We start from the raw sequence: 26,262 nt of genomic DNA, 5'->3' as shown, positions 1-26,262 counted from the left end.
ACAAATCCTAATAGTGGGAAGTCAAGCTTTGCCACAGAATTATGTAAATATAATTGTCACAGAATGAGCAGAGAACAGTATTTTAAACACAAAAAGCTTTATGGTCATCGACCCTGAAAAGGAGATCCCAAACAATCCATATTATTTTACAGACATTTAGCTCACATAACTAGTACTACCGCTACTGCTACTGCTACAGAAATGTAAAGTACCTACTAATGAACATTGTGACTCAACCCCAACTTTTCTGACTCCAAATCCAGGACTCATCTTACACTTGTTGCATCTCAACAAATTAAAATGCTGGGCTAATCTTGGATTCACCACACTTGCTGTAATATATAAGTATAAGTAATATCCATCATTAATATTTAAATTGATAAACATGAAAATAACCATACATTAGTTTTCAAAAGGTAATGAAACCCCAAACAGAAAAAAGTTATAATAAAATTCCTAAAGACTCAAAACAACAAAAATTCTAAAGCAACCTTTACTTTTCATTTAACCAAAGTTAACCCTATCTAACTTCAACTGTCTGTTTCATTATGAAAGATTAAGTTAAAAAAAGATATCAGTATAAAAACAAATCCGCGTTTTTTTTTTGCAGTACGCAGGCCTCTCTTGTTGTGGAGCACAGGCTCCGGACGCACAGGCTCAGCGGCCATGGCTCACGGGCCCAGCCGCTCCGCGACATGTGGGATCCTCCTGGACCGGGGCACGAACCCGTGTCCCCTGCATCAGCAGGCGGACTCTCAACCACTGCGCCACCAGGGAAGCCCTCAAGTACTTTTTAAAATACTTTCTGAGCCAAGGAAAAAAGTAATTGTTGAAATATAAGAAAACAATTAAGTTTGGGCTTTTTCTTATCCTGCTTGAAACCATGCTGATCAAGGGAAGGAAGATAGATATTAGGGAAGGAAGATAGATATTAAGAGAGAAGACAGATATTGCTAGACACTAAGCAAATTTGGAGCCAAAGGATTCAAATTGATTGCCAACAAGACAATGTCACTGACAGATATCTGAAGGGGAAAAAAAAAAAGATTATTAGCTCCTTCAAGTTTTTTAATAAACCTATGGATTAAAAGGAGAACAAAAACTAGAGTTTTATTTGAAACCTAAGCAGTAACAGACACTTCACTATTTGACATTTTTATTAATTATCCTAAAATTTCATGTTTTCTACATTGAATTAGGTTGCCTAATTAGTACTGCCACAAAAAAGATACAAATTTAAATGATGCAAAGTTGGAGTTGTCAGCCTATTCAAATGTATGTCTACAGTGACAAGCTGAGTACATTTTCTCAGGAAGAAAAATTTAAAGCCACAAATACAAGATATTTAAGTAGTATCTTTACGGAAGTATTTAAAAAATACCACCACAATAGATTCAAATGTCATATCTGACCTGCTAAATGTCTTAAAAAGAAAAAAAAAAAGGATAAAAAATTTATCAAATGGTAAATATGAAGAATAAAGAAATAAAAATTGTTTAGCTGGATAAAGAGGTCAGCAGTTTTAAGACATATGTGAACACTCATGAAAGGACTGAGCCAATAAAGCATCATACCCCTAAAAAGTGGTCCTAAACTGGGGGATGATAACCTAGAGAGAGGCTTTAATGCTTGTGTATTAAATGCAAACTACTGGACGGGGAGGGAGGGATAAATTAAGAGTTTGGGATAAAATAGATAAACAAGGACCTACTGTATAGCACAGGGAACTATACTGTATTCAAAATCTTGTAATAACCTATAATGGAAAACAATCTGAAAAAGAATGGGTATATGTCTACATATAACTGAATCACTTTGCTGTACACCTGAAACTAACACAACATTGTAAATCAACTATACTTCAATTAAAAGGAAAAAAAGGCAAACTACTGAGTCTTATATATTTTAACGCAAACAGAGAAACTTTCCAGAGCCAGCAGGTGGTAAGTGTCCATACTGATAAACAATATTAATCCCAAAGGAACGAAAAACTAAAAGACTTAGGACAATGTAAGTTATCAACAAATGTTCACTGAGTTGAATTTAAAGTTCCATTCTTTCAATTTAGTAAAACGAAGACAATAAGCCTTGGAAAAAATAAAGGGCTAAATAAAATTAAATTAAAAAAACAAGGTGGGGCCCTAGAATAAGTTAGGAAGGTAACTGCTAGGAAGTTGGTTTAAACTAGGAGGGTTTCACTCCAGTGGGAAGTACCTTTGCTCTACCAGAGACCAAAATGTGGCTAAAGAGTGGAAATTCAGACTGGAAATGTTATGTTAGAAAAAATAAAGACAAGCTATAACACAAAAATGAGACCTAGTAGAAGGGCTTGCAAACAAAGGAAGCACCTCTGTTACCACCACTGATCTGTGAGTCTCTATTTGCAATTAACCTCAACTATATATAGGTTTACATTATATCCTGAGCAGCTCACACTGTAAGGGAGAGCTTGCATATTATGCAGTAACATAGAGATTGAACTGATTGTGTAAGAAGTCCAGTGGGCAGGATAGAAATACTGCTCCCAAAAGTCAACCAACTAGGCAAATGCTGTAACCCAAAACACACTGCGATTCTGTGAAGGATGATGCAAAACTCAACAGGGGAAGTGTTAGGCCTATTTCTCTGTGGCCCCTTGAGTGGGAAGACACGTTCTATCAGAGATGAAAGATTTATTTCAATAGAAGACAACAAGACAAAAGTAATGTGATTAAACTAAAGAAAGTAACCTTCCACTTAAAATTAGATATTAGTTAAGCATTTACTAACTAGAAAAACAGTAAGAAAGGGAGGGAACTTTCTAAAAACTTTTTAAAATAGGCTAAAAAAGTATATAGTTTAAGAAGTTATAATGATAAATTTGACATTCAAAATTCAATTCTAAGGATTTGGGGACTGATGACACAACCCCCAAAACTTAAGAAGTGAAATGCATGAAGAATCTTTCTTTTTGCTACATGCCTTTATTCTTTTCTCTAAATCACTGGTTCTCAATGGGGGAGATTGTGCCTCCCATGGAACATGGAGATTTTGTCTCCCATCGAGACATTTTTGGTTGTCACAACTGCAGGAATACTAATGGCATTTAGTGGGTGGAAGCCAGGGATGCTACTAAACATCCTACAATGCACAAGGCAGACCCCTACAACAAACAATATATCCAGCCCAAAATGTCGACAGTGCCAAGGTTGAGAAATCCTGCTCTAAATGTTCCCCCAACATAAACAAGAAAACTTAACTAAGTTCTAGTCACTACAACACAAAGTCACCTCTAATAAGGAAAACTGTAACTTTAATATCACTATCATTGGTGGGTAATCTACCTGTAACATGCACTGAGACACCACACCCTCCGGAATCTCAGGGAAACGTTGTCGGAGGTCATGGAGAACCTGCATATCAAGCTGTGGACTGTTCTGCGCCATGCCAGAGCAAATGGTGTCAAGCTTCTCTTATGAAATGGATGCTAATCGGTCTTCCAATAGTAATGATCTTCCAATACTGCAGTCATTTTCTATTAAAAGAAATTAAAGTATGGTTAAATTTAATTACATATTTCACTTTATTCAAATAGAAACCATCAATACATTAAAATGAGCAATCTAAAATAAATATACCAAATTCTAAAGTTGGAAAATGGACAAATTCTACTTAGCCAAAGACTTTTCTGATGTAATATATAGCTAATCACTGGTTTAAAAACATCAACAACAGAATTCCCAAACCTTCAGTTCCATTTTAATGCTTCAGAAATGAAAAAAGCAGCAGCTAGATTAAACATACAGAGTATTATTATTTGGCAACCATATTTTTCTAAGTCTTGAGAAATCCTACTTATGTATAATCACTCATGTTTTCCTAAGGGCTATCACATCACTCCTCTAAAGCGGGATAATCATTTTGATGTCTGAAGTTATAAAATCAGGCAACAGGAATTGATAATAACACCACAAACCACACATGTCCTGTATGCCTTACATTCTCCCTGTACTTTGAAGCCAAAAGGCTTGAATTTGAAGTCTGAGTAAAGCAAACCCAGTGTCTAAATGAAACTACTGGGCAAACAAAAATGGAAATGCAGAATCCTTCGTTTTCAAAGATGATGCTGGTGGTCCATCAGTAGCCAGACTTGCCTAGCTAAGGTTTCACCCAGTTCTGGTGCAACTGGCACAGGTGCAAAGATGCCAGGATTTGGGGGCACAGTTGAGTAGAGGCAAGTGACCCCCAATCTCACTGGTATTAGTCAAGTTAAGCACCCATGTAAATAAAGGCAGCTAGTGAAGTAATAATGAAATCATAAATCAAGTGGCACCCTCAAGGATCAATTAACTGACCCATTTTTTAATCTATCGCTCCCATTTTTATAAGGGGAAAAATGTACAGTGTATACCATACAATCTCATAATATTTCTGCTGTATCACTCATGAGATGGTAAAATATTTTTAAGACTGAGAAGTAAACACCTGCATCTTCATAAGATGCACGGAAATCATGATTTTAAGATGAAGTCTAAACCACACACAATAAGGGAGGGTCATCCCACGCCAAATCCGTTTCTTGCAAACAGGCCCTGAAACTTTAAATAATACCATTACCTGGGGCAATGTACAGAACTACAGAGAATGTTTTTTTCCCCCTGATACGCGGGCCTCTCCCGTTGCGAAGCACAGGCTCCGGATGCGCAGGCTCAGCGGCCATGGCTCACGGGCCCAGCCGCTCCACGGCACGTGGGATCCTCCCGGACCAGGGCACGAACCCGTGTCCCCTGCATCAGCAGGTGGACTCTCAACCACTGCGCCACCAGGGAAGCCCCGAGAATATTTTAAAACCTTAAAATGCTGCAGGAAAATACTGAATTACTTTTGCTGCTTTATAATTAAGTATATAATTAAAAAATAAATACCATGTAATCTCAAATTTGACTTTCATTATAAGCAGGGGATCTCATTTTGCATGCAATCTCTTGACTTTTACTGGGCATCGAGCTCTCTCTTTTCTTCCTTCTAAGCCAAGACTGTCAAGAGTAATTACACTCTTTGTGTCTGTCTACAAGGTGGCAACAAAGCCCCTATGGATAAGACTCTGCCTAACCACAGGTATAAATAGCTATTAGGGACTGCTTTAATGACTTCCAACATCAACATGGAGGATATCTAGTGAGTCTAAAGAAAAATCAAAATATGGGAAAAGAATAAAGATAACTTCCAATATGCACATATATATAGGCTTTCTGGCCTCCGTATACAATTCTGCTCCCTGCAATGCATTCCTTAGTCTGCTCTAATCAGGCTCAAATCACTGTTCCACTGAAATCCTCTCTTCATCATCTCTCTGCTGCTAAATTCAGAGGATTTATCTTCTGGTTCCTATGCCCCTTGACCTTTGCAGCATGACACTACTGATCATTCCTTCCTTTTTTCAGCCTCTATGACATCACACTAGCCTGGTTTCTTCCCACCTCTCTTGTCACATTAACGCTTGCCTGGTTTGGGCTCTAAGCCGCCTCCTCTTCTCATTCTACATCCTTGTGCCCAGTGATGATGTCCACTACTAAGGTTTCAAAAACATTTAAAGGCTGCTGATTCCCAAATTGCTATTAAGCACCATGCATGCTCTCTCTTAAGATTCCAGACACATAGAGTCTACTGCCTACACACAGCACCATCTGGATAAACCCAAAGACATTAGTCAATATGTACAAAAAGGAACTCCTTACCACAATCCTTCCCCAAACGCTGTGTTCTCTCTATGAATGTTACAACTATTCACTCGGTTAACAAAACTAGAAACCAGAGCATGCTCCTTGACTTCCCATTCTTGCACAACCAACTTAACAAGAATCTTAAATCAAATGGGTGATGGTGTACACCCTGGTTCTGCCATTTAGTGGCATCTAGGAAAGATACTCAACTTTTAAGCCTTTGAAGCTTCATATTTAAAATGGAAATAATTGTAGGGTTGTAGTAGAATTTAAAAGGCAAACAGTAGTAAGTCAGGAAGCATTAGTTACTATTATTCAGGGCATGTCTGAATATTGTTCTCATCAACATCAGCAACTTCCTGCTGCTCTTCCCACCTCAGGTCTTGCCTTCCCCCACATCACAGCCAGAGTATCTGTTTTCTAATCTCAACCAAACAGAGCTATGTGTGATCCTGTGCATGGGTGTCCCACACTGCCTCCTCTCAGGGCATTAGTCCCTGATCATCCATCTGCCTGAGATACTTTTCTATCTTCCTCCCTCCCACTGCTTCTCTGAGCCATACTGATACCGTACATGTCAGTATTGGTGGCACCTCCTCTAAGAAGGCTTCCACTCACAGTCACCACCACCACCCCCAACTTAGTCCGGCTGCTGTAACTCTCCTCCACCTACTCTGGGCTAAAGGACCCTCCACTATGCTTCCACAGCAGGCTGTGCTTATCCTCACAGGAGCACCAAACACACTATACTGGAGCCACCTGTGTATCTGAAGGTCTCACATGTGGAACTGTAGCTCCACCTAGAATGTGTTATGCCAGAGAGTGGGGACATACTCAAAGAATGATGGGAGCTTGTTCCAAGGACCTGAAAGTCAGCTTGAAGAGGCTCCCACTGACCAAATCTGTGACAATTTGAGCACCAAAACAATTAAGGGCAGTAATGAATTATAGGCCTGTAGAAAAGCGGAACCCATGAGTCCTTAGCCCGATAATAAATAGTTAAATACACACACACACACACACACACACACACACACACAAATAAAGGCGAAGGGAGGGCTTTTAGTGGAATCCAACTGGTAAATGTGTGCAGGAAGTGCTGGAGCTGGAAAAATCATCATTTTGCAGCCATCACAGTACAGACTACTTCAATAAAGAATCATCAATGGATGCTAAATCTAGGGGGAAATTTGGATGAAGTTAGGCTATATTAATGGTCTTAAAAGTGTCTCCTCAGAGAACTGCTTATTAGCTGCAAGGGAAAATTTAACTATATAGTGGATAAATCAAACAACATCTTGGATAATCAAAATTAACATCACCAATGAGGGACAGATGGACAGCGCACACCTCCAGATGTGATACTGTGAGAAGAATATATCACTTTATAATATTCCAGTTAGGAATATGTAATCTGAAACTATTCATGAAAAAATAGACAAAACCAAAATGAGAAATGGTCTATTAAAAATAAAAAGCAGGGCCTCCCTGGTGGCGCAGTGGTTAAGAGTCCGCCTGCCGATGCAGGGGATACGGGTTCGTGCCCCGGTCTGGGAGGATCCCATATGCCGCGGAGCGGCTGGGCCCGTGAGCCATGGCCGCTGGGCCTGCGCATCCGGAGCCTGTGCTCCGCAACGGGAGAGGCCACAACAGTGAGAGGTCCACATACCGCAAAAAGAAAAAAAAATAATAAAAAAAATAAAAAAATAAAAAGCAGGGAGTGGGAAGGTGAAAATGTCATCTTAATAAAATGCCAATGTCATAAAAGACAAAGGCTAGAAAAATCAAAGATTAAAGGAGAAATACTAGAACCATGACAACTGAATCTAATGACTGATCTCAGACTGGATCCTATACTAAATGGAGAAAATGTTATAAAAGAAATGAATGGATCAATTGATAAAATTGAAATGTGGATGGTACATTAGGAAAAGTATTCTACCAATGTTAAATTTATTGAATTTAATAAATTTACTGACTTGGTAATTGTGCTGTGGTTATATACGAGAATATCCCTATTTTTAGGAATTAGGCAATGAAGTATTTAGGAGTAAGGAGCAACTTTACTTTCAATTGGATCAGGAAAAAAATCAAATATATGTATATACGTGCATATATACAAGCATGCATGCACATACATGTGCATAGAGAGAGGGAGCAAGTTACAAAAGCACAAAGGGAAAGGACTTACAACAAGATGGCAGAGTAGGAAGGCCCTGAGCTCACCTCCTCTCATGGGCACACCAAAATTACAACTATTTACAGAGCAACTATTGATAAGAAAGTCAGGAATCTACCAGAAAAGATCTACAACTAAAGATACAAAGAAAGGGGGCTTCCCTGGTGGCGCAGTGGTTGAGAATCTGCCTGCCAATGCAGGGGACACAGGTTCGAGCCCTGGTCCAGGAAGATCCCACATGCTGTGGAGCAACTAGGCCCGCGAGCCACAACTACTGAGCCTGCGCGTGTGGAGCCTGTGCTCCGCAACAAGAGAGGCCACGATAGTGAGAGGCCCACGCACCATGATGAAGAGTGGCCACCACTTGCCACAACTAGAGAAAGCCCTCACACAGAAAGGAAGACCCAACACGGCAAGCAAGCAAGCAATAAATAAATAAATAAATAAATAAAATTTTGGAAAAAAAGATACAAAGGAAGAACCACAACAAGATGAGTAGAAGAGGTAGAGTTGCAGTATACTCAAGACCCAAACCCCCAGATGGGCAACCCACATACAGGACGGGAACTACAACTGCAGAGGTTCTCCCCAAGGAGCAAGGGGTCTGAACTCCACATGGGGCTCCCCAGCGCTGGCATCCTGCACTGGGAAGACGAGCCACCAGAACATTTGGCTTTGAAGGCCAGCAGAGCTTTCCTTCCAGAGAACCAAAGGCAGTGGGAAACAGAGACTCCACTCTTAAGGGCACACACAAGGTCTCACACATGCCAGAAACCAGGGCAGAAACAGTAATTTGAAAGGAGCCTGGGTCAGACCCACCTGCTGACCTTGAAGAGTCTCCCAGAGAGTCAGGAGGCAATTGGCACTCACCCTGGGGACACAGACACTGGTGGCAGTCATTTTGGGGAGCTTGCTCCATCATATAGACACTGTTGTTGGCAAGCATCACTTTGGAATCCTCCATCTAGCTTATGAGCCTCAGGATCCCACAGAGTCCCTGCCCACATGCCTGTAGGCACCAGTACTGGGATGCCTCAGGCCAAGCAACTAACCAGGTGGGGACGCAGCCCCACCTACCAACAGAGCAGCAGTAGCCACAGGACCCACTAGGCCCCTTCCCCACCCACCAGCAGGTAAACAACAGCTCTGAGACAACTTGAGCCCCTCAGCCAGCCACGCTGGGATCCAGCCCCACCAGTGGGCCAGCATCAGCTTTGGACACCATGAAACCCGCAGCCAGTCAAGTCAAGAACCGGCCCTACTTACCAGCAGGCTGACACTAGATCTGGGAACCCCGGCCCCACAACTACCCACCCCTGAACACAGGTCTGCCCACCAGTAAGCCAGCACTAGCCCTAGGACACCTGGGTTTCTGTAGCCAGTTGCCTCATGACCCGGCCCACCCAACCAGCAGCTGGCAACCACTGCACAAAGCAGGACCTGGTGCCCAACCAGACCAGGAGCCAGCCACACCTAGCAAAATGACATAGTCAGCCTGCCACAACAGAAGGACCCACACAGCCCGCACCCCTAGAGAATAATAGCTCTGGTAACCAGAGGGGAGTGCACTGCTGGAACACTTAGGATGTCTCCTACAAAAGGCCACTTCTCCAAGGTTTGGAAAGATAACCAATCTACCAGATACATAGAAATAAAAATGGCAGTCAACATGTTCCAATCAAAGGAACAAGATAAAACCCCAGAAGAAAAACTAAATGAAGTGGAAATAAACCATCTACCTGATAAAGAGTTCAAGGTACTGACCATAAAGTTAATCAAAGAATCAGGAGAAGAATGGATGAACACAGTGAGAAGTTTAACAAAGAGTTAAAATACATAAAGAACCACCAACAGAAATGAAGACTACAGTAACTGAAATGAAAAATACACTAGAAGGGCTTCCCTAGTGGCGCAGTGGTTGAGAGTCCGCCTGCCGATGCAGGGGACACGGGTTTGTGCCCTGGTCTGGGAAGATCCCACGTGCCGCAGAGCGGCTGGGCCCGTGAGCCATGGCCGCTGAGCCTGTGCATCCGGAGCCTGTGCTCTGCAACAGGAGAGGCCACAACAGTGAGAGGCCCGCGTACTGAAAAAAACAAACAAACAAACAAAAAAACAACTAGAAGAAATCAATAGTAGACTAAATGATACAGAGGAATGGATTAGCGAGCCAGAAGACAGAGCAGTGGAAATCACTGAGCTGAACAGATTAAAAAAAAAAAAAGAATAAAAAGAAATGACGACAGTTTAACAGACTTCTAAGATATGAAGCATACTAACATTCGTATTATAAAGGTCCCAGAAGGATAAGACAGAGGGAAAGGGGCAGAGAACATATTTGAAGACATAACAGCCGAAAACTTCCCTAACTTGGGAAAGGAAATAGATATCCAGATCCAGGAAGCAAAGAGTCCCAAACTGGATGAACCCACAGAGGTCACACCAAGACACAATGTAATTAAACTGGCAAAAATCAAAGACAAGGATAGAATATTAAAAGCAGCATGGAAAAAGCAAGAAGTTACATACAAGGGAACTCCAATAAAGCTATTAGCTGTTTTTTCAGCAGAAACTGCAGGCCAAAAGCAACTGGCATGATGTATTTAAAGTGACAAAAGGGAAAAACCTACAACCAAGAATACTCTACTCAGCAAGCCTCTCATTCACGTTTGATGGAGAGATCAAAAGTTTTACAGACAAGCAAAAACTAAAAAAGAGCTCAGTACTACCAAACCAGCTTTACAAGAAACATTAAAGGGCCTTCTCTAAGAAAAAAAGAAAAGGCCACATCTAGAAACGTGAAAATTATGAAAAGATGGGATCGGATCAAGATGGGCAGAGGAGTAGGACGTGGATCTCACCTTCTCCCAAAAATACATCAAAAATACATCTGCGTGCAGAACGATTATCACAGAACATCTACTGAACTCTGGCAGAAGACCTCAGACTTCCAAAAGGACAAGAAAATCTCCATGTAACTGAGTAGGACAAAACTAAAAAAGAAAAAAAACAAAAGAGAGAGAGAAAGGAATCAGGAGGGATCCTGAGCCCCTGGGAGGGAGCTGTGAAAGAGGAAATGTTTCCAAACATTGGGAAGTCCCCTCACTGGCGGGAAGATCATCTGGGACAGAGGCAGAGCTTCAGAGCCTCAGAAGAGAGCGGAGAAACCAGATTGCAGAAGGCAAAGCGGAGTGAGACCTGCAAGGACGGTCAGTGCCAACACCCAGCACTCCCCAGCCTGAGACGCTCATACACTGGGGCAGGCGGGGGCTGGGTGCTGAGGCTCGCAATTCGGAGGTCAGACCTGGGGAGAGGACTCAGGTTGGCTGTGTGGAGACAGCCTGAGAGGGCTAGTGTGTGATGAGCCACAACCAAGGGAATATGGGAAGAAGACTGGGCCTGCCACAGAGGCAAGGTGCTACTGTTGGGGGGCACGCAAGGAAAGGGGCAGGACCACCATAGGAGCTTCTTTCTCCGCGTGTACTATCAGGCAATAGGGCGCTGCCTGCACAAGCTTTGGGGTGGGCACGAGCCACAGCTGCCACATCAGACTCCAGAGGTGGGTGCTGATTGCTGCCACTACCGAGAATTCCGTGAGCAGACACCAACCACTGTCGCCACATTCCTGGGAGCATATGCAGGCCAGTCACCTTCACACCCCCATCAAGGGAATAACAGCTAGCACATACTGAGGAAAGATACAGCAAGCATCCAAAGCGAAAGCAGCCCTCACCCCAAAAAAATATTAAACCCACAGAAGCTTCACGGGGACACTCCCACATATAAATAGACCTCCAAAATTACAGTAGATAATTGTTCTCCTAAACTCATAGAGTAAGAGAAATATAAGCAAAATGAAGAAGCAGAGGAACTACTCCCAGTTAAAAGACCAAGAGAATTCCCCTGAAAGAACCAACAATGAAACAGACCTCTTCAGTCTAACAGACACTGAGTTCAGAAAAAGAGGTAAGAAAAATACCAAAGGAATTAAGAAAGGCTATCAACAGAAATGCACATTACTGTAAAAAGGACCTAGAAACTATAAGGAGCCAAGAAAAATTAGAAAATTCATCTGCCGAGACAAAAGCTGAACTAAAAGCAATGAATAGCAGAATGAATAATGCAAGAGAAAGAATAAACGATCTAGAAGATAGAAACATGGAAATTAATCAAAACAGCACACAGAAAGCCAAATGAAAAAAAAGAAAACAATATAAGAGACCTATGGGATAAACATGCCAATCTACGCATAATAGGGATTCCAAAAGGAGAAGAAAGAGAAAAGGGGATTGAAAATGTATTTGAAGAAATTATGGCTGAAAACTTCCCAAACCTAAAAAAGGAACTAAATATCCAGCTATAGGAAGCACAGAGGTTCTCAAACAAGATGAACCCAAATAAACCTACACCAAGACATACTGTAATAAAGATGGCCAAAGTTCAAGAGAGGATTCTAAAGGCAGCAAGAGAAAAACAAAGAGTCAATTACAAGGGAACCCCCATAAGGCTATCAGCTGATTTCTCTACAGAAACACTGCAGGCCAGAAGGGAGTGGCAAAATATATTCAAAGTCTTGAAAGAGAAAAATCTGCAACCTAGAATACTCTACCCACCAAGATTATCATTGAGAATAAGAGGTGAGAGAAAGAATTTCTCAGACAAGCAAAAACTAAAAGAATACAGCAACACTAAACCTATCCTAAAAGAAATAATGAAAGGTCTTCTCTAAATAGAAAAGAAGCAAGAAGATATAAGGAAGGAGGAAATCACAATTGGAAACTAAATTACTTAAATAAGCCAGTATACAGATCAAAAAGGGGGAAAAAAACCTACTTGTGAAAGTGTTGATAAACAGAAGGAACGGCAAAAGGGTAAACATGAAGATGTAAAAAAGGACATCAGAATCATAAAATGTGGGGAAAGAGAGTTAAAAAATGTAGATTCTTTTTTTTTCTTAGAATGTGTTTGAGCTTATATGACTATCAGTCGAAAAGAAGCAGATATAGGAAGGGATTAACATACCTGAAAAACAGGGCAACCACAAATCAAAAACATACAATAGATTCACAAAAACCAAAAAGAAGAGAACACAAGCAAAAAAATCAAACCACAAAAAGAAAAACAGAAAGAAAAAGAAAGGAACAAAGAAGAAACGTAGAATCCACTGGAAAACAAGGGGTAAAATGGCAATAAACACATATGTATCAATAATTACCTTAAATGTCAAAGGACTGAATGCTCCAATCAAAAGACACAGGGTGGCAGACTGGATAAAAAAACAGCAGCCTACAATATGCTGCCTATAAGAGACCCACCTTAGGGCAAAGGACACAGAGATTGAAAGTGAGGGGATGGAGAAAAATATTTCATGCCAACGGAAATGACAAGAAAGCATGAGTCGCAATACTCATATCAGACAAAATAAACTTTAAAACAAAGGTCATAAAGAAAGATAAAGAAGGATACTACATAATGATAAAAGGATCAACACAATAAGAGGATCTTATACTCGTGAACATATATGCACCTAATATAGGAGCACCCAAATACATAAAACAAATACTAACCAACATAAATGGAGAAACTGAAGGGAATACAATAATAGTAGGAGACTTTAACACCCCACTCATATCAATGGACACATCTTCTAGACAGAAATATCAATAAGGCGACACAGATCCTAAATGATACAAGTTAGACTTAATTGATATTTTCAGGACATTACATCCCCAAAAAACAGAATACACATTCTTTTCAAGTGCACATGGAACATTCTCTAGGACTGGGCACATACCAGGGCACAAAACTAACCTCAACAAAGTGAAGAGTATAGAAATTATTTCAAGCATGTTCTCTGACCACAATGGCATGAAACTCGAAAAAAAAACTCAAGAGAAGAAATGACCAAAAAAAGACTACATGGAGATTAATCAACATGCTATTAAAAAAACCAATGAGTCGGGACTTCCCTGATGGTGCAGTGGTTCAGAATCTGCCTGCCAATGCACGGGACACGGATTTGATCCCTGGTCTGGGAAGATCCCACATGCCGCGGAGCAACTAAGCCCGTGCACCACAACTACTGAGCCTGTGCTCTAAAGCCCGCGAGCCACAAATACTGAGCCCACACACCACAACTACTGAAGCCCACGCACCTAGAGCCCGTACTCTGCAACAAAGAGAAGCCACCGCAATGAGAAGCCTGCGCAACGCAACGAAGAGTAGCCCCCACTTGCCGCAACTAGAGGAAGCCTGCGCACAGCAACGAAGACCCAACACAGCCAAAAATAAATAAATTAATTAAAAAATACCAAAAATAAAAACCAATGAGTCAATGACGAAATAAAAAAAAATTAAAAATTACCTTGAGACAAATGACAATAAAAACACAATCATACAAAATCTTTGGGATACAGCAAAAGCAGTTCCCAAGGGAAGTTCATAGGGATACAGGCCTTCCTCAAAAAACAAGAAAAATCTCAAATAAACAACCTAACCTACCACCTAAAAGAATTAGAAAAAGAAGAACAAACAAAACCTGGGGGGATTGGTTCAAGATGGCGGACTAGAAGGACGTGCTCTCACTCCCTCTTGCGAGAGCACCGGAATCACAACTAACTGCTGAACAATCATCGACAGGAAGACACTGGAACTCACCAAAAAAGATACCCCACATCCAAAGTCAAAGGAGAAGCCACAATGAGACGATAGGAGGGGTGCAATCACAAGAAAATCAAATCCCATAAATACTGGGTGGGTGACTCACAAACTAGAGAACACTTATACCACAGAACTCTACCCATTGGAGTGAAGGTTCTGAGTCCCACGTCAGGCTTACCAACCTGGGGGTCCGGAAAAGAGAGGAGGAATTCCTAAAGAATCAGCATTTGAAGGCTAGTGGGATTTGACTGCAGGACTTGCAAAAGACTGGGGGAAACAGAGACGCCGCTCTTGGAGGGCACACATAAAGCAGTGTGTGCATCGGGACCCAGGGGAAGGAGCAGTGACCCTGAGGGAGACTGAACCAGACCTACCTGCGAGTGTCAGAGGGTCTCCTGCAGAGGTGGGGGGTGGCTGTGTCTCACCGTGAGGACAAGGACACTGGCAGCAGAAGTTCTGGGAAGTACTCCTTGGCATGAACCCTCCCAGAGTCCACCATTAGCACCACCAAAGAGCCCAGTAGGCTCCAGTGTTGGGTCACCTCAGGCCAAACAACCAACAAGGAGGGAACCCAGCCCCACCCATCAGCAAACAAGTGAATTGAAGTTTTACTGAGCTCTACCTACCACCAGTCCCTCCCATCAGGAAACTTGCACAAGCCTTTCAGATAGCCTCATCCACCAGAGGGCAGATAGCAGAAGCAAGAAGAACTACAATCCTGCAGCCAGTGGAACAAAAGCCACATTCACAGAAAGATAGACAAGATGAAAAGGCAGAAGTCTATGTATCAGATGAAGGAACAAGATAAAACCCCAGAAAAACAACTACATGAAGTGGAGATAGGCAACCTTCCAGAAAAAGAATTCACAATAAAGATACTGAAGATGATCCAGGACCTCGGAAAAAGAATGGAAGCTAGAAACGTTGCAAGATGCAAGAAATGTTTAACAAAGACCTAGAAGAATTAAAGAACAAACAAACAGAGATGAACAATACAATACCTGAAATAAAAAATACACTAGAAGGAATCAATAGCAGAATAATTGAGGCAGAAAAACGGATAAGTGACCTGGAAAACAGAATGGTGGAATTCACTGCTGAGGAACAGAATAAAGAAAAAAGAATGAAAAGAAATGAAGACAGCCTAAGAGACCTCTGAGACAACATTAAATGCAACAACACTCACATTATAGGGGTCCCAGAAGGAGAAGTGAGAGAAAAAGGACCCGAGAAAATATGTGAAGAGATTATAGTTGAATACTTCCCTAACATGGGAAAGGAAACAGACACCCAAGTCCAGGAAGCACAGAGAGTCCCATACAGTATAAACCCGAGGAGAAACAGGCTGAGACACATAGTAATCAAATGGGCAAAAATTACAGACAAAGAAAAATTACTAAAAGCAACAAGGGAAAAACGACAAATAAGATACAAGGGAATTCCCATAAGGTTAACAGCTGATTTCTGAGCAGGAACTCTACAAGCCAGAAGAGAGTGGCATGACATTTAAAGTGATGAAAGGGAAGAACCTACAACCAAGATGACTACACCTGGCAAGGATCTCATACACATTCGATGGAGAAATCAAAAGTTTACAGACAAGCAAAAGTTAAGAGAATTCAGCACCACACCAAATGCTAAAGGAACTTCTCTAAGTGGGAGACACAAGAGAAGAAAAGGACCTAAAACACAAACCCATAACAATTAAGAAAATGGTAATAGGAACATACATATCGATAATTACCTTAAACGTGAATGGATTAAATGCTCCAACCAAAATACACAGGATCGCTGAATGGATACAAAAACAAGACCCATATATATGCTGTCCTCAAGAGACCCACTTCAGACCTAGGGACACATACAGATTGAAAGTGAGGGGATGGAAAAAGATATACCATGTGAATGGAAATCAAAAGAGAGCTGGAGTAGCAATACTCATATCAGATAAAATAGACTTTAAAATAAAGAATGTTACAAGAGACAAGGAAGGATACTACATAATGATCAAGAGATCAATCCAAGAAGATATAACAATTATAAATATATATTTAAAATTGCAAATATAATATATATGCACCCAACATAGGAGCACCTCAATACATAAGGCAACTGCTAACAGCTATAAAAGAGGAAATCAACAGTAACACAATAATAGTGGGGGACTTTAACACCTCATTTACACCAACGGACAGATCATCCAAACAGAAAATTTATAAGGGAGCACAAACTTTAAATGACACAACAGACCAGACAGATTTAATTGATATTTATAGGACATTCCACTCCAAAACAGCAGATTATGCTTTCTTCTCAACCGTGCACAGAAAATTCTCCAGGATAGATCACATCTTGGGTCACAAATCAAGCCTCAGTAAATTTAAGAAAACTGAAATCATATCAAAAATCTTTTCTGACCACAATGCTATGAGACTAGAAATCAATTACAGGGCATAAAATGTAAAAAACACAAACACATGGAGGCTAAACAATACGTTACTAAAACACCAAGAGATCACTGAACAAATCAAAGAGGAAATCAAAAAATACCTAGAGACAAATGACAATGAAAACATGACAATCCAAAACCTATGGGATGCAGCAAAAGCAGTTCTAAGAGGGAAGTTTATAGCAATACAATCCTACCTCAAGAAACAACGAACATCTCAAACAAACAATCTAACCGTACACCAAAAGGAACTAGAGAAAGAACAAAACCCAAAGTTAGCAGAAGGAAAGAAATCATAAAGATCAGAGCAGAAATAAATGAAATAGAAACAAAGAAAACAATAGCAAAGATCAGTAAAACTAAAAGCTGGTTCTTTGAGAAGATAAACAAAATTGATAAACCATTAGCCAGACTCGTCAAGAAAATGAGGGAGAGGACTCAAATCAATAAAATTAGAAATGAAAAAGGAGAAGTTACAGCAGACACCCCAGAAATACAAAGCATCCTAAGAGACTACTACAAGCACCTCTATGCCAATAAAATGGACAACCTGGAAGAAATGGACAAATTCTTAGAAAGGTATAACCTTCCAAGACTGACCCAGGAAGAAATAGAAAATATGAACAGACCAATCACAAGTAATGAAATTGAAAGTGTGATTAAAAATCTTCCAACAAACAAAAGTCCAGCACCAGATGGCTTCACAGGTGAATTCTATCAAACATTTAGAGAATAGCTAACACCCATCCTTCTCAAACTCTTCCAAGAAACTGCAGAGGAAGGAACACTCCCAAACTCATTCTATGAGGCCACCATCACCCTGATACCAAAACGAGAGAAAGATACTACAAAAAAAGAAAATTAAAGACCAATATCACTGAATACAGATAAAAATCCTCAACAAAATACTAGCAAACAGAATCCAACAACACATTAAAAGGATCACACACCATGATTAAGTGGGATTTATCCCAGGGATGCAAGGATTCTTCAATATACACAAATCAGTCAATGTGATACACCATATTAACAAATTGAAGAATAAAGCCATATGATCATCTCAATAGATGCAGAAATAGCTTCTGACAAAATTCAACACCCATCTATGATAAAAACTCTCCAGAAAGTGGGCATAGAGGGAACCTACCTCAACATAATAAAGGCCAATACGACAAACCCACAGCAAACATCATTCTCAGTGGTGAAAAACTGAAAGCATTTCCTCTAAGATCAGGAACGAGACAAGGATGTCCAGTCTCACCACTATTATCCAACATAATTTTGGAAGTCTTAGCCATGGCAATCAGAGAAGAAGAAGAAATAAAAGGAATACAAATTGGAAAAGAAGTAGAACTGTCACTGTTTGCAGATGACATGATACTATACACAGAGAATCCTAAAGATGCCACCAGAAAACTACTAGAGCTAATCAATGAATTTGGTAAAGTTGCAGGATACAAAATTAATGCACAGAAATCTCTTGTATTCCTATACACTGATGATGAAAAATCTGAAAGAGAAATTAAGGAAACAGTGCCATTTACCACTGCAATAAAAAGAATAAAATACCTAGGAATAAAGCTACCTAGGGAGACAAAAGACCTGTATGCAGAAAACTATAAGACACTGATGAAAGAAATTAAAGATGATACAAACAGATGGAGAGATATCCCATGTTCTTGGATTGGAAGAATCAATATTGTGAAAATGACTACACTACCCAAAGCAATCTACAGATTCGATGCAATCCCTATCAAATTACCAGTGGCATTTTTTACAGAACTAGAACAAAAAATCTTAACATTTGTATGGAGACACAAAAGACCCCAAATAGCCAAAGCAGTCTTGAGGGAAAAAAACGGAGCTGGAGGAATCAGACTCCCTGACTTCAGACTACACTACAAAGCTACAGTAATCAAGACAATGTGGTACTGGCACAAAAACAGAAATATAGATCAATGGAACAGGATAGAAAGTCCAGAAATAAACCCACGCACGTATGGTCAACTAATCTATGACAAAGGAGGCAAGGATATACCATGGAGAAATGACAGTCTCTTCAATAAGTGGTGCTGGGAAAACTGGACAGCTACATGTAAAAGAATGAAATTAGAACACTCCCTAACACCACACACAAAAATAAACTCAAAAAGGATTAGAGACCTAAATGTAGGACCGGACACTCTAATACTCTTAGAGGAAAACATAGGAAGAACACTCTTTGACATAAATCACAGCAAGACCTGTTTTGATCCACCTCCTAGAGTAATGGAAATAAAAACAAAAATAAACAAATGGGACCTAATGAAACTTAAAAGCTTTTGCAAAGCAAAGGAAACTACAAAAAAGACAAAAAGACAACCCTCAGAATGGGAGAAAATATTTGCAAATGAATCAATGGACAAAAGATTAATCTCCAAAATATATAAACAGCTCATGCAGCTCAATATTAAAAAAAAACATACAACCCAATCAAAAAATGGGCAGAAGCCCTAAACAGACATTTCTCCAAAGAAGACGTACAGATGGCCAAGAAGCACATGAAAAGCTGCTCAATATCACTAATTATTAGAGAAATACAAATCAAAACTACAATGAGGTATCACCTCACACCAGTTAGAATGGGCATCGTCAGTAAATCTACAAACAAGAAATGCTGGAGAGGGTGTGGAGAAAAGGGAACCCTCTTGCACTGTTGGTGGGAATGTAAATTGATATAGCCACTGTGGAGAACAGTATGGAGATTCCTTAAAAAACTAAAAATAGAATTACCATATGACCCAGCAATCCCACTACTGGACATATACCCAGAGAAAACCATAATTCAAAAAGACATATGCATCCCAATGTTCACTGCAGCACTATTTACAAGAGCTAGGTCATGGAAGCAACCTAAATGCCCATCGACAGACGTATGAATAAGCAGGATGTCGTATATATATACAATGGAATATTACTTAGCCACAAAAAGGAAAGAAATTGGGTCATTTGTACAGACGTGGATGGATCTAGAGACTGTCATACAGAATGAAGTAAGTCAGAAAGAGGAAAAGAAATATCGTGTATTAACACATATATGTGGAACCTAGAAAAATGGTACAGATGAACCGGTTTACAGGGCAGAAATTGAGACACAGATGTAGAGAAGAAACGTATGGACACCAAGGGCGGAAAGTGGCAGGTGGTGGTGTGATGAATTGGGAGACTGGGATTGACATATGTACACTAATATGTATAAAATGGATAACTAATAAGAACCTGCTGTATAAAAAAATAAATAAAATAAAATTCAAAAATTCAAGAAAAACCAAAAAACAGAAAACAGAAACTGAAGTCAGCAGAAGGAAGGAAATAATAAAGATCAGAGAGGAAATAAATAAAATAGAGATTAAAAAAACAATAGAAAAAAATGAAGAAAACCAAGAGCTGGTTCTTTGAAAGGGTAAACAAAATTGACCAACCTCTGACCAGGCTCACCAAAAAGAAAAGAGAGAGAATGCAAATAAACAAAATAAGAAATGAAAAAGGAGGAATCTCAACCAATACCACAGAAATACAAAAAACCATAAGAGAATACCAAGAACAATTATATGTCAACAAATTTGACAACCTAGAAGAAATGGACAACTTTCTTGAAACATATAGCACACCAAAATTGAATCAAAGAGAAGCAGATAATTTGAACAGACCAATCACTAGAAGTGAAATAGAATCTGTAATTTAAAAAAACTCCCTACAAACGAAAGTCCTGGACCAGTTGGCTGGACTTGGGAATTCTTCCAAACATACCAAGAAGAACTTATACCAATCCTCAAACTCTTCCAAAAGACTGAAGAGGAGGGAACACTCCCAAAGACATTCTATGAAGCCACCATCACCCTGATAACAAAACCAGACAAAGATATCACCAAAAAAGAAATTACAGGCCAATAACTGTGATGAATATAGATGCAAAAAATCTCAACAAAATATTAGCAAACCGAATCCAAAAATACATTAAAAAGATCATACACCACCACCAAGTGGGATTCACCCCAAGTTCACAAGGATGGTTCAACATATGCAAATCAATCAATGTAATACACTACATTAACAAAAGAAAAGTCAACAACCACATGATCATCTCAATAGATGCAGAAAAAGCATTTGACAAAATTCAACATCCATTCATGATAAAAACTCTTTAACAAAGTGGGTATAGAGGGAACATATCTCAACATAATAAAAACCCTTTATGAAAAACCCACAGCCAATATAATACTGAATAGTGAAAAGTTGAAAGCCTTCCCGCTAAAATCTGGAACAAGATAAGGATGCCCACTCTCATCTCTTCTATCCAACATAGTACTGGAAGTCCTAGACACAGCAATCAGACAAGAAAAAGAAATAAAAGGTATCCAAATTGGAAAGGAAGAGGTAAAATTGTCACTATATGCAGATGATATGATACTATATATAGAAAACCCTAAGGACACCACATAAAAACTACTAGATCTGATGAATGAAATCAGCAAAGTAGCAGGATACAAGATTAACATTCAGAAATCAGTTGCATTTCTTTACACTAACAATGAAATATCAAAAAAGGAATGTAAAAAACAGTATCTTTCAAAAATCACACTAAAAACAAAAACAAAAAAGAAACCTAGGAATAAACCTGACCAAGGAGGTGAAAGACTTATACACAGAGAACTATAAGACATTAATAAAGGAAGTTAAAGAGGATTCAAAGAAATGGAAAGATATCCCATGCTCTTGGACTGGAAAAATTAATACTGTTAAAATGGCAATACTACCCAAAGCAATCTACAGACTAAACACAATCCCTATCAAATTACCCATGACATTTTTTCACACAACTAGAACAAATAATCCAAAAATTCATATGGAAACATAAAGACCCAGAATTGAAAAAGCAATCCTGAGGGAAAAAACAAAGCAGGAGACATAACCCTCCCAGACTTCAGACAATACTACAAAGCTACAGTAATCCAAACAGTTTGGTATTGGTACAAAAAAACCACATACGGATCAGTGGAACCGAACAGAGAACCCAGAAATAAAGCCACACACCTAAGGTCAATTAATCTTTGACAAAGGAGGCAAGAATATACAGTGGAGAAAAGAGAGTCTGTTCAGCAAGTGGTGTTGGGAGAGTTGGACAGCTGCATGTAAATCAATCACGTTAGAACACACACTCACACCATGTACAAAAATAAATTCAAAATGGCTTGAACACTTAAGACGTAAGACATGACACCATAAAAGTCCTAGAAGAGAGCATAGGCAAAACATTCTCTGACATAAATCGAATCAGTGTTCTCTTAGGTCAGTCTCCCAAGGCAATAGAAATAAAAACAAAAATAAACAAATGGGACCGAATCAAACTTACAAGCTTTTGCAAAGCAAAGGAAACCATAAAAAAATGAAGAGACAACCTACGGAACAGGAGAAAATATGGGCAAATGATGCAACTGACAAGGGCTTAACTTCCAAAATATACAAACAGCTCATACAACTCAACAACAACAAAAACAAACAACCCAATTGAAAAATGGGCAGAAGACCTTAATAGACATTTCTCCAAAGAAGACATACAAGGACTTCCTTTGTGGTCCAGTGGCTAAGACTCCGCACTCCAAATGCAGGGGGCCCACGTTCGATCCCTGGTCAGGGAACTAGACCCACATGCTGCAACTAAGAGTTCGCATGCTGCCACTAAAAAGATCCCACATGCTACAACGAAGATCCTGCAGGCGGCAACAAAGATTTCACATGCTGCAACTAAGACCTGACGCAGCCAAATAAATTAGTTAATTAAATAAAATAAAATAAAAAAGAAGATGTAGAGATGGCCAGTAGGCCATGAAAAGATGCTCAATGTCATTAATTACCAGAGAAATGAAAATCAAAATTACAACGTGGTACCACCTCACACTGGTCAGAATGGCCATCATTAAAAATTCTACAAATAACAAATGCTGGAAAGGGTGTGAAGAAAAAGGAACCCTCCTACAATGTTGGTAGGAATGTAAGTTGGTGTAGCCACTATGGAAAACAGTATGGAGGTTCCTCAGAAAACTAAAAATAGAATTACCATATGATCCAGCAATCCCACTCCTAGGCATATACTCAGACAAAACTATAATTCAAAAAGATACATGCACCCTTATGTTCATAGCAGCACTATTCACAATACCCAAGACATGGCAACAACCTTAATATCCACTGACAGATAAATGGATAAAGAAGATGTGGTACATATATACAATGGAATACTACTCAGCCATAAAAGAATGAAACAATTCCATGTGCAGTGACATGGATGCAACTAGATATTATCATACTAAGTGAAATATGTCAGAAAGAGAAAGACAAATACCATATGATATCACTTATATGAGGAATCTAAAATATGGCACAGATGAACCTATCTACAAAACAGACTCAGATATAGAAAATAGACCTGTGGTTGCCAAGGGGGAATGGGGGAGGGAGAGGGATGGACAGGGAGTTTGGGGTTAGTAGAGGCAAACTATTACATTTAGAATGGATAAACAACAAGGTCCTACTGTATAGCACAGGGAACTATATCCAATCTCCAGGGATAAAGCATAATGTTAAAGAATATAAAAAAGAATGTATATATGTTTATAACTGAGTCACTCTGCTGTACGGCAGATATTAGCACATTGTAAATTAACTATACTTCCATAAAAAAAGAAAATTATGAAAATAAAAAGCTCATTGGTAAAGGCAAATATACAGTAACGGTAGTAAATCAACCAACTACAAAGCAAGTAGGAAGTTCAAAAGGCAAAAGTAGTAAAATCATCTATATCCTCAATAAGGGATACAAAAACAAAAAGGTGTAAAATAATATGCCAAAAACAGTAATTATGGGGGGAGATGAGTAAAAATAAAGGGTTGTTAAATTGCACCTGAAATTAAGAGATCAGCAACTTGAAACAATCATGTATATATATAGATAGCTATATATAAACTTCATGGTAACCACAAACCAAAAAATCTATAACAGATAGAACACAAAAAGGAGAAAGGAATCCAAACGTAACACTAAAGATAGTCATCAAATCAAAGGGTAGGGGAAAAAAAAGAAGAAAGGAACAAAAAATAACCAGAAAAATAACCCCAAAACAACTTACAAAATGGCAGTAAGTATATACCTATCAATAATTACTTAATTTATTTCATTTTATTTATTTATTTATATTTTTGGCTGCATTGGGTCTTCGTTGCTGCGTGCCGGCTTTCTCTAGTTGTGGCAAGCAGGGGCTACTCTTCGTTGTGGTGCATGGGTTTCTCATTGTGGTGGCTTCTCTTGTTGCGTGTGGATCACGGGCTCTAGGTACGCGGGCTTCAGTAATCGTGGTACATGGGCTCCAGAGAACAGGTTCAGTAGTTGTGGCGTACAGGCTTAGTTGCCCCGCGGCATGAGGGATCTTCCCAGATCAGGGCTTGAACTTGTGTCCCCTGCATTGGCAGGTGGATTCTTAACCACTGCACTACCAGGGAAGCCCCTCAATAATCACTTTAAATGTAAATGGACTAAATTCTCCAATCAAAAGACACAGAATGGCCAAACAGATACAAAAACAAGAACCATATATATGCTGCCTATAAGAGACTCACTTCAGATTTCAAGACACACAGACTGAAAGAGAGAGAATGGAAAAAAGTATTCCATGCAAATGGAAATCAAAAGAAAGCCAGGGAAGCAACAGACACATAGATCAACAGAACCGAACAGAGAGCCCAGAAATAAACCCACGCACATATGGTCAATTAATCTATGACAAAGGAGAAAATACAGTTTCTTCAATAAGTGATACTGGGAAAACTGGACAGCTACATATAAAGGAATGAAATTAGAACACTTTCTCACACCATATATAAAAACAAACTCAAAATGGATTAAAGACCTAAATATAAGACGGGAAACCACAAAACTCCTGGAGCAAAACATAAGTAGAACACTCCTTGACATAAGTCACAGCAACATTTTTCTGGATCTGTCTCCTAAAGCAAAAAGAAAAAAAAACAAAAATAAATAAATGGGACATAATTAAACTTAAAAGCTTTTACACAGCAAAGAAAACCATTGACAAAAGAAAAAGACAACCTACTGAATGGGAGAAAATATATGCAAATGATACGACCGATAAGGAGTTAATATCCAACATATACAAAGAGCTCATACAACCCAATATCCAAAGAAACAAATAACCCAATTAAAAAATGGGCAGAAGACCTGAATAGACAATTTTCCAAAGACATGCAGATGGTCAACAGGCACATGAAAAGATGCTCAACACTGCTAATCGTCAAAGAAATGCAAATCAAAACCACAATGAGATATCACCTCACACCTGTCAGAATGTCCATCATCAAAAAGACAACAAATAACCAGTGCCGGCAAGGATGCAGAGAAAAGGGAACCCTTGTACACTGTTAGTGGGAATGTATATTGGCACAGTCAGTGGAGAAAACAGTATGGAGGTTCCTCAGAAAGCTGAAAATAGAGTTACCATGTGATCCAGTAATTGCACTCCTGGATATATATCCAAAGAAAACAAAAACACTAATTTGAAAAGATACGTGCACCCCAATATTCACAACAGCATTACTTACAATAGCCTAAGTGTCCATCAAAAGATGAATGGATAAAAATGATGTGAGATATATATATAGACAGATATAGATATAATGGAATACTACTACTCAACCATAAAAAAAGAAAGAAAAATTGCAATTTGCAACAACATAGATGGACCTAGAGGGTATTATGCTTAGTGAAATGAGTCAGACAGAGAAAGAGAAATATGTATGTTATCACTTATATGCAGAATCTAAAAAATAAACTAGTGAATATAACAAAACAGAAACAGACTCACAGATATAGAGAACGAAGCAGTAGTTACCAATGGGGAGAGGGGCAAAATAGGGGTAGGGGATAAGAAGTACAACAAACTACTATGTATAAAATAAATAAGCTACAAGAATATATTGTACAGCACAGGGAATATAGCCAATATTTTATAATAACTATAAACGGAGTATAATCTATAAAAATTTGAATCACTATGTCATACACCTGAAACTAATATAATATTGTAAATCAACTGTAACTCAATTTTTTTAAAAAGCACACAGGAAAAAATGTTAACAGTACATGGATCTGGATAAAGGGTATACAGTGTCCTTTGTACTATATTTATTATTACAACTTCTTTAAGTTTATAATTATTTTCCAA

The 26,262-nt window shown here is 39.2% G+C and overlaps 1 protein-coding gene across 2 annotated transcripts in view; it reads right to left on the bottom strand.

Moving 5' to 3' along the window:
* Window positions 1-26,262, bottom strand: part of TAB3 (TGF-beta activated kinase 1 (MAP3K7) binding protein 3) — a 109,027-nt gene that overhangs the window by 27,831 nt on the left and 54,934 nt on the right. For both annotated transcript variants that reach the window (XM_060087402.1, XM_060087401.1), the window contains one exon: window positions 3,324-3,514. In XM_060087402.1, coding sequence (XP_059943385.1) covers window positions 3,324-3,425 — 102 coding nt within the window. In that variant the 5' untranslated portion in view covers window positions 3,426-3,514. The remainder of the gene's footprint in view (window positions 1-3,323; window positions 3,515-26,262) is intronic.

This window comes from Mesoplodon densirostris, chromosome X (assembly GCF_025265405.1).
Source record: "Mesoplodon densirostris isolate mMesDen1 chromosome X, mMesDen1 primary haplotype, whole genome shotgun sequence".
NCBI classification, from domain to species: Eukaryota; Metazoa; Chordata; class Mammalia; order Artiodactyla; family Ziphiidae; genus Mesoplodon; species Mesoplodon densirostris.
Note: the sequence above shows the minus strand (reverse complement) of the source record. Positions and strands in the feature narration are given on the sequence as shown.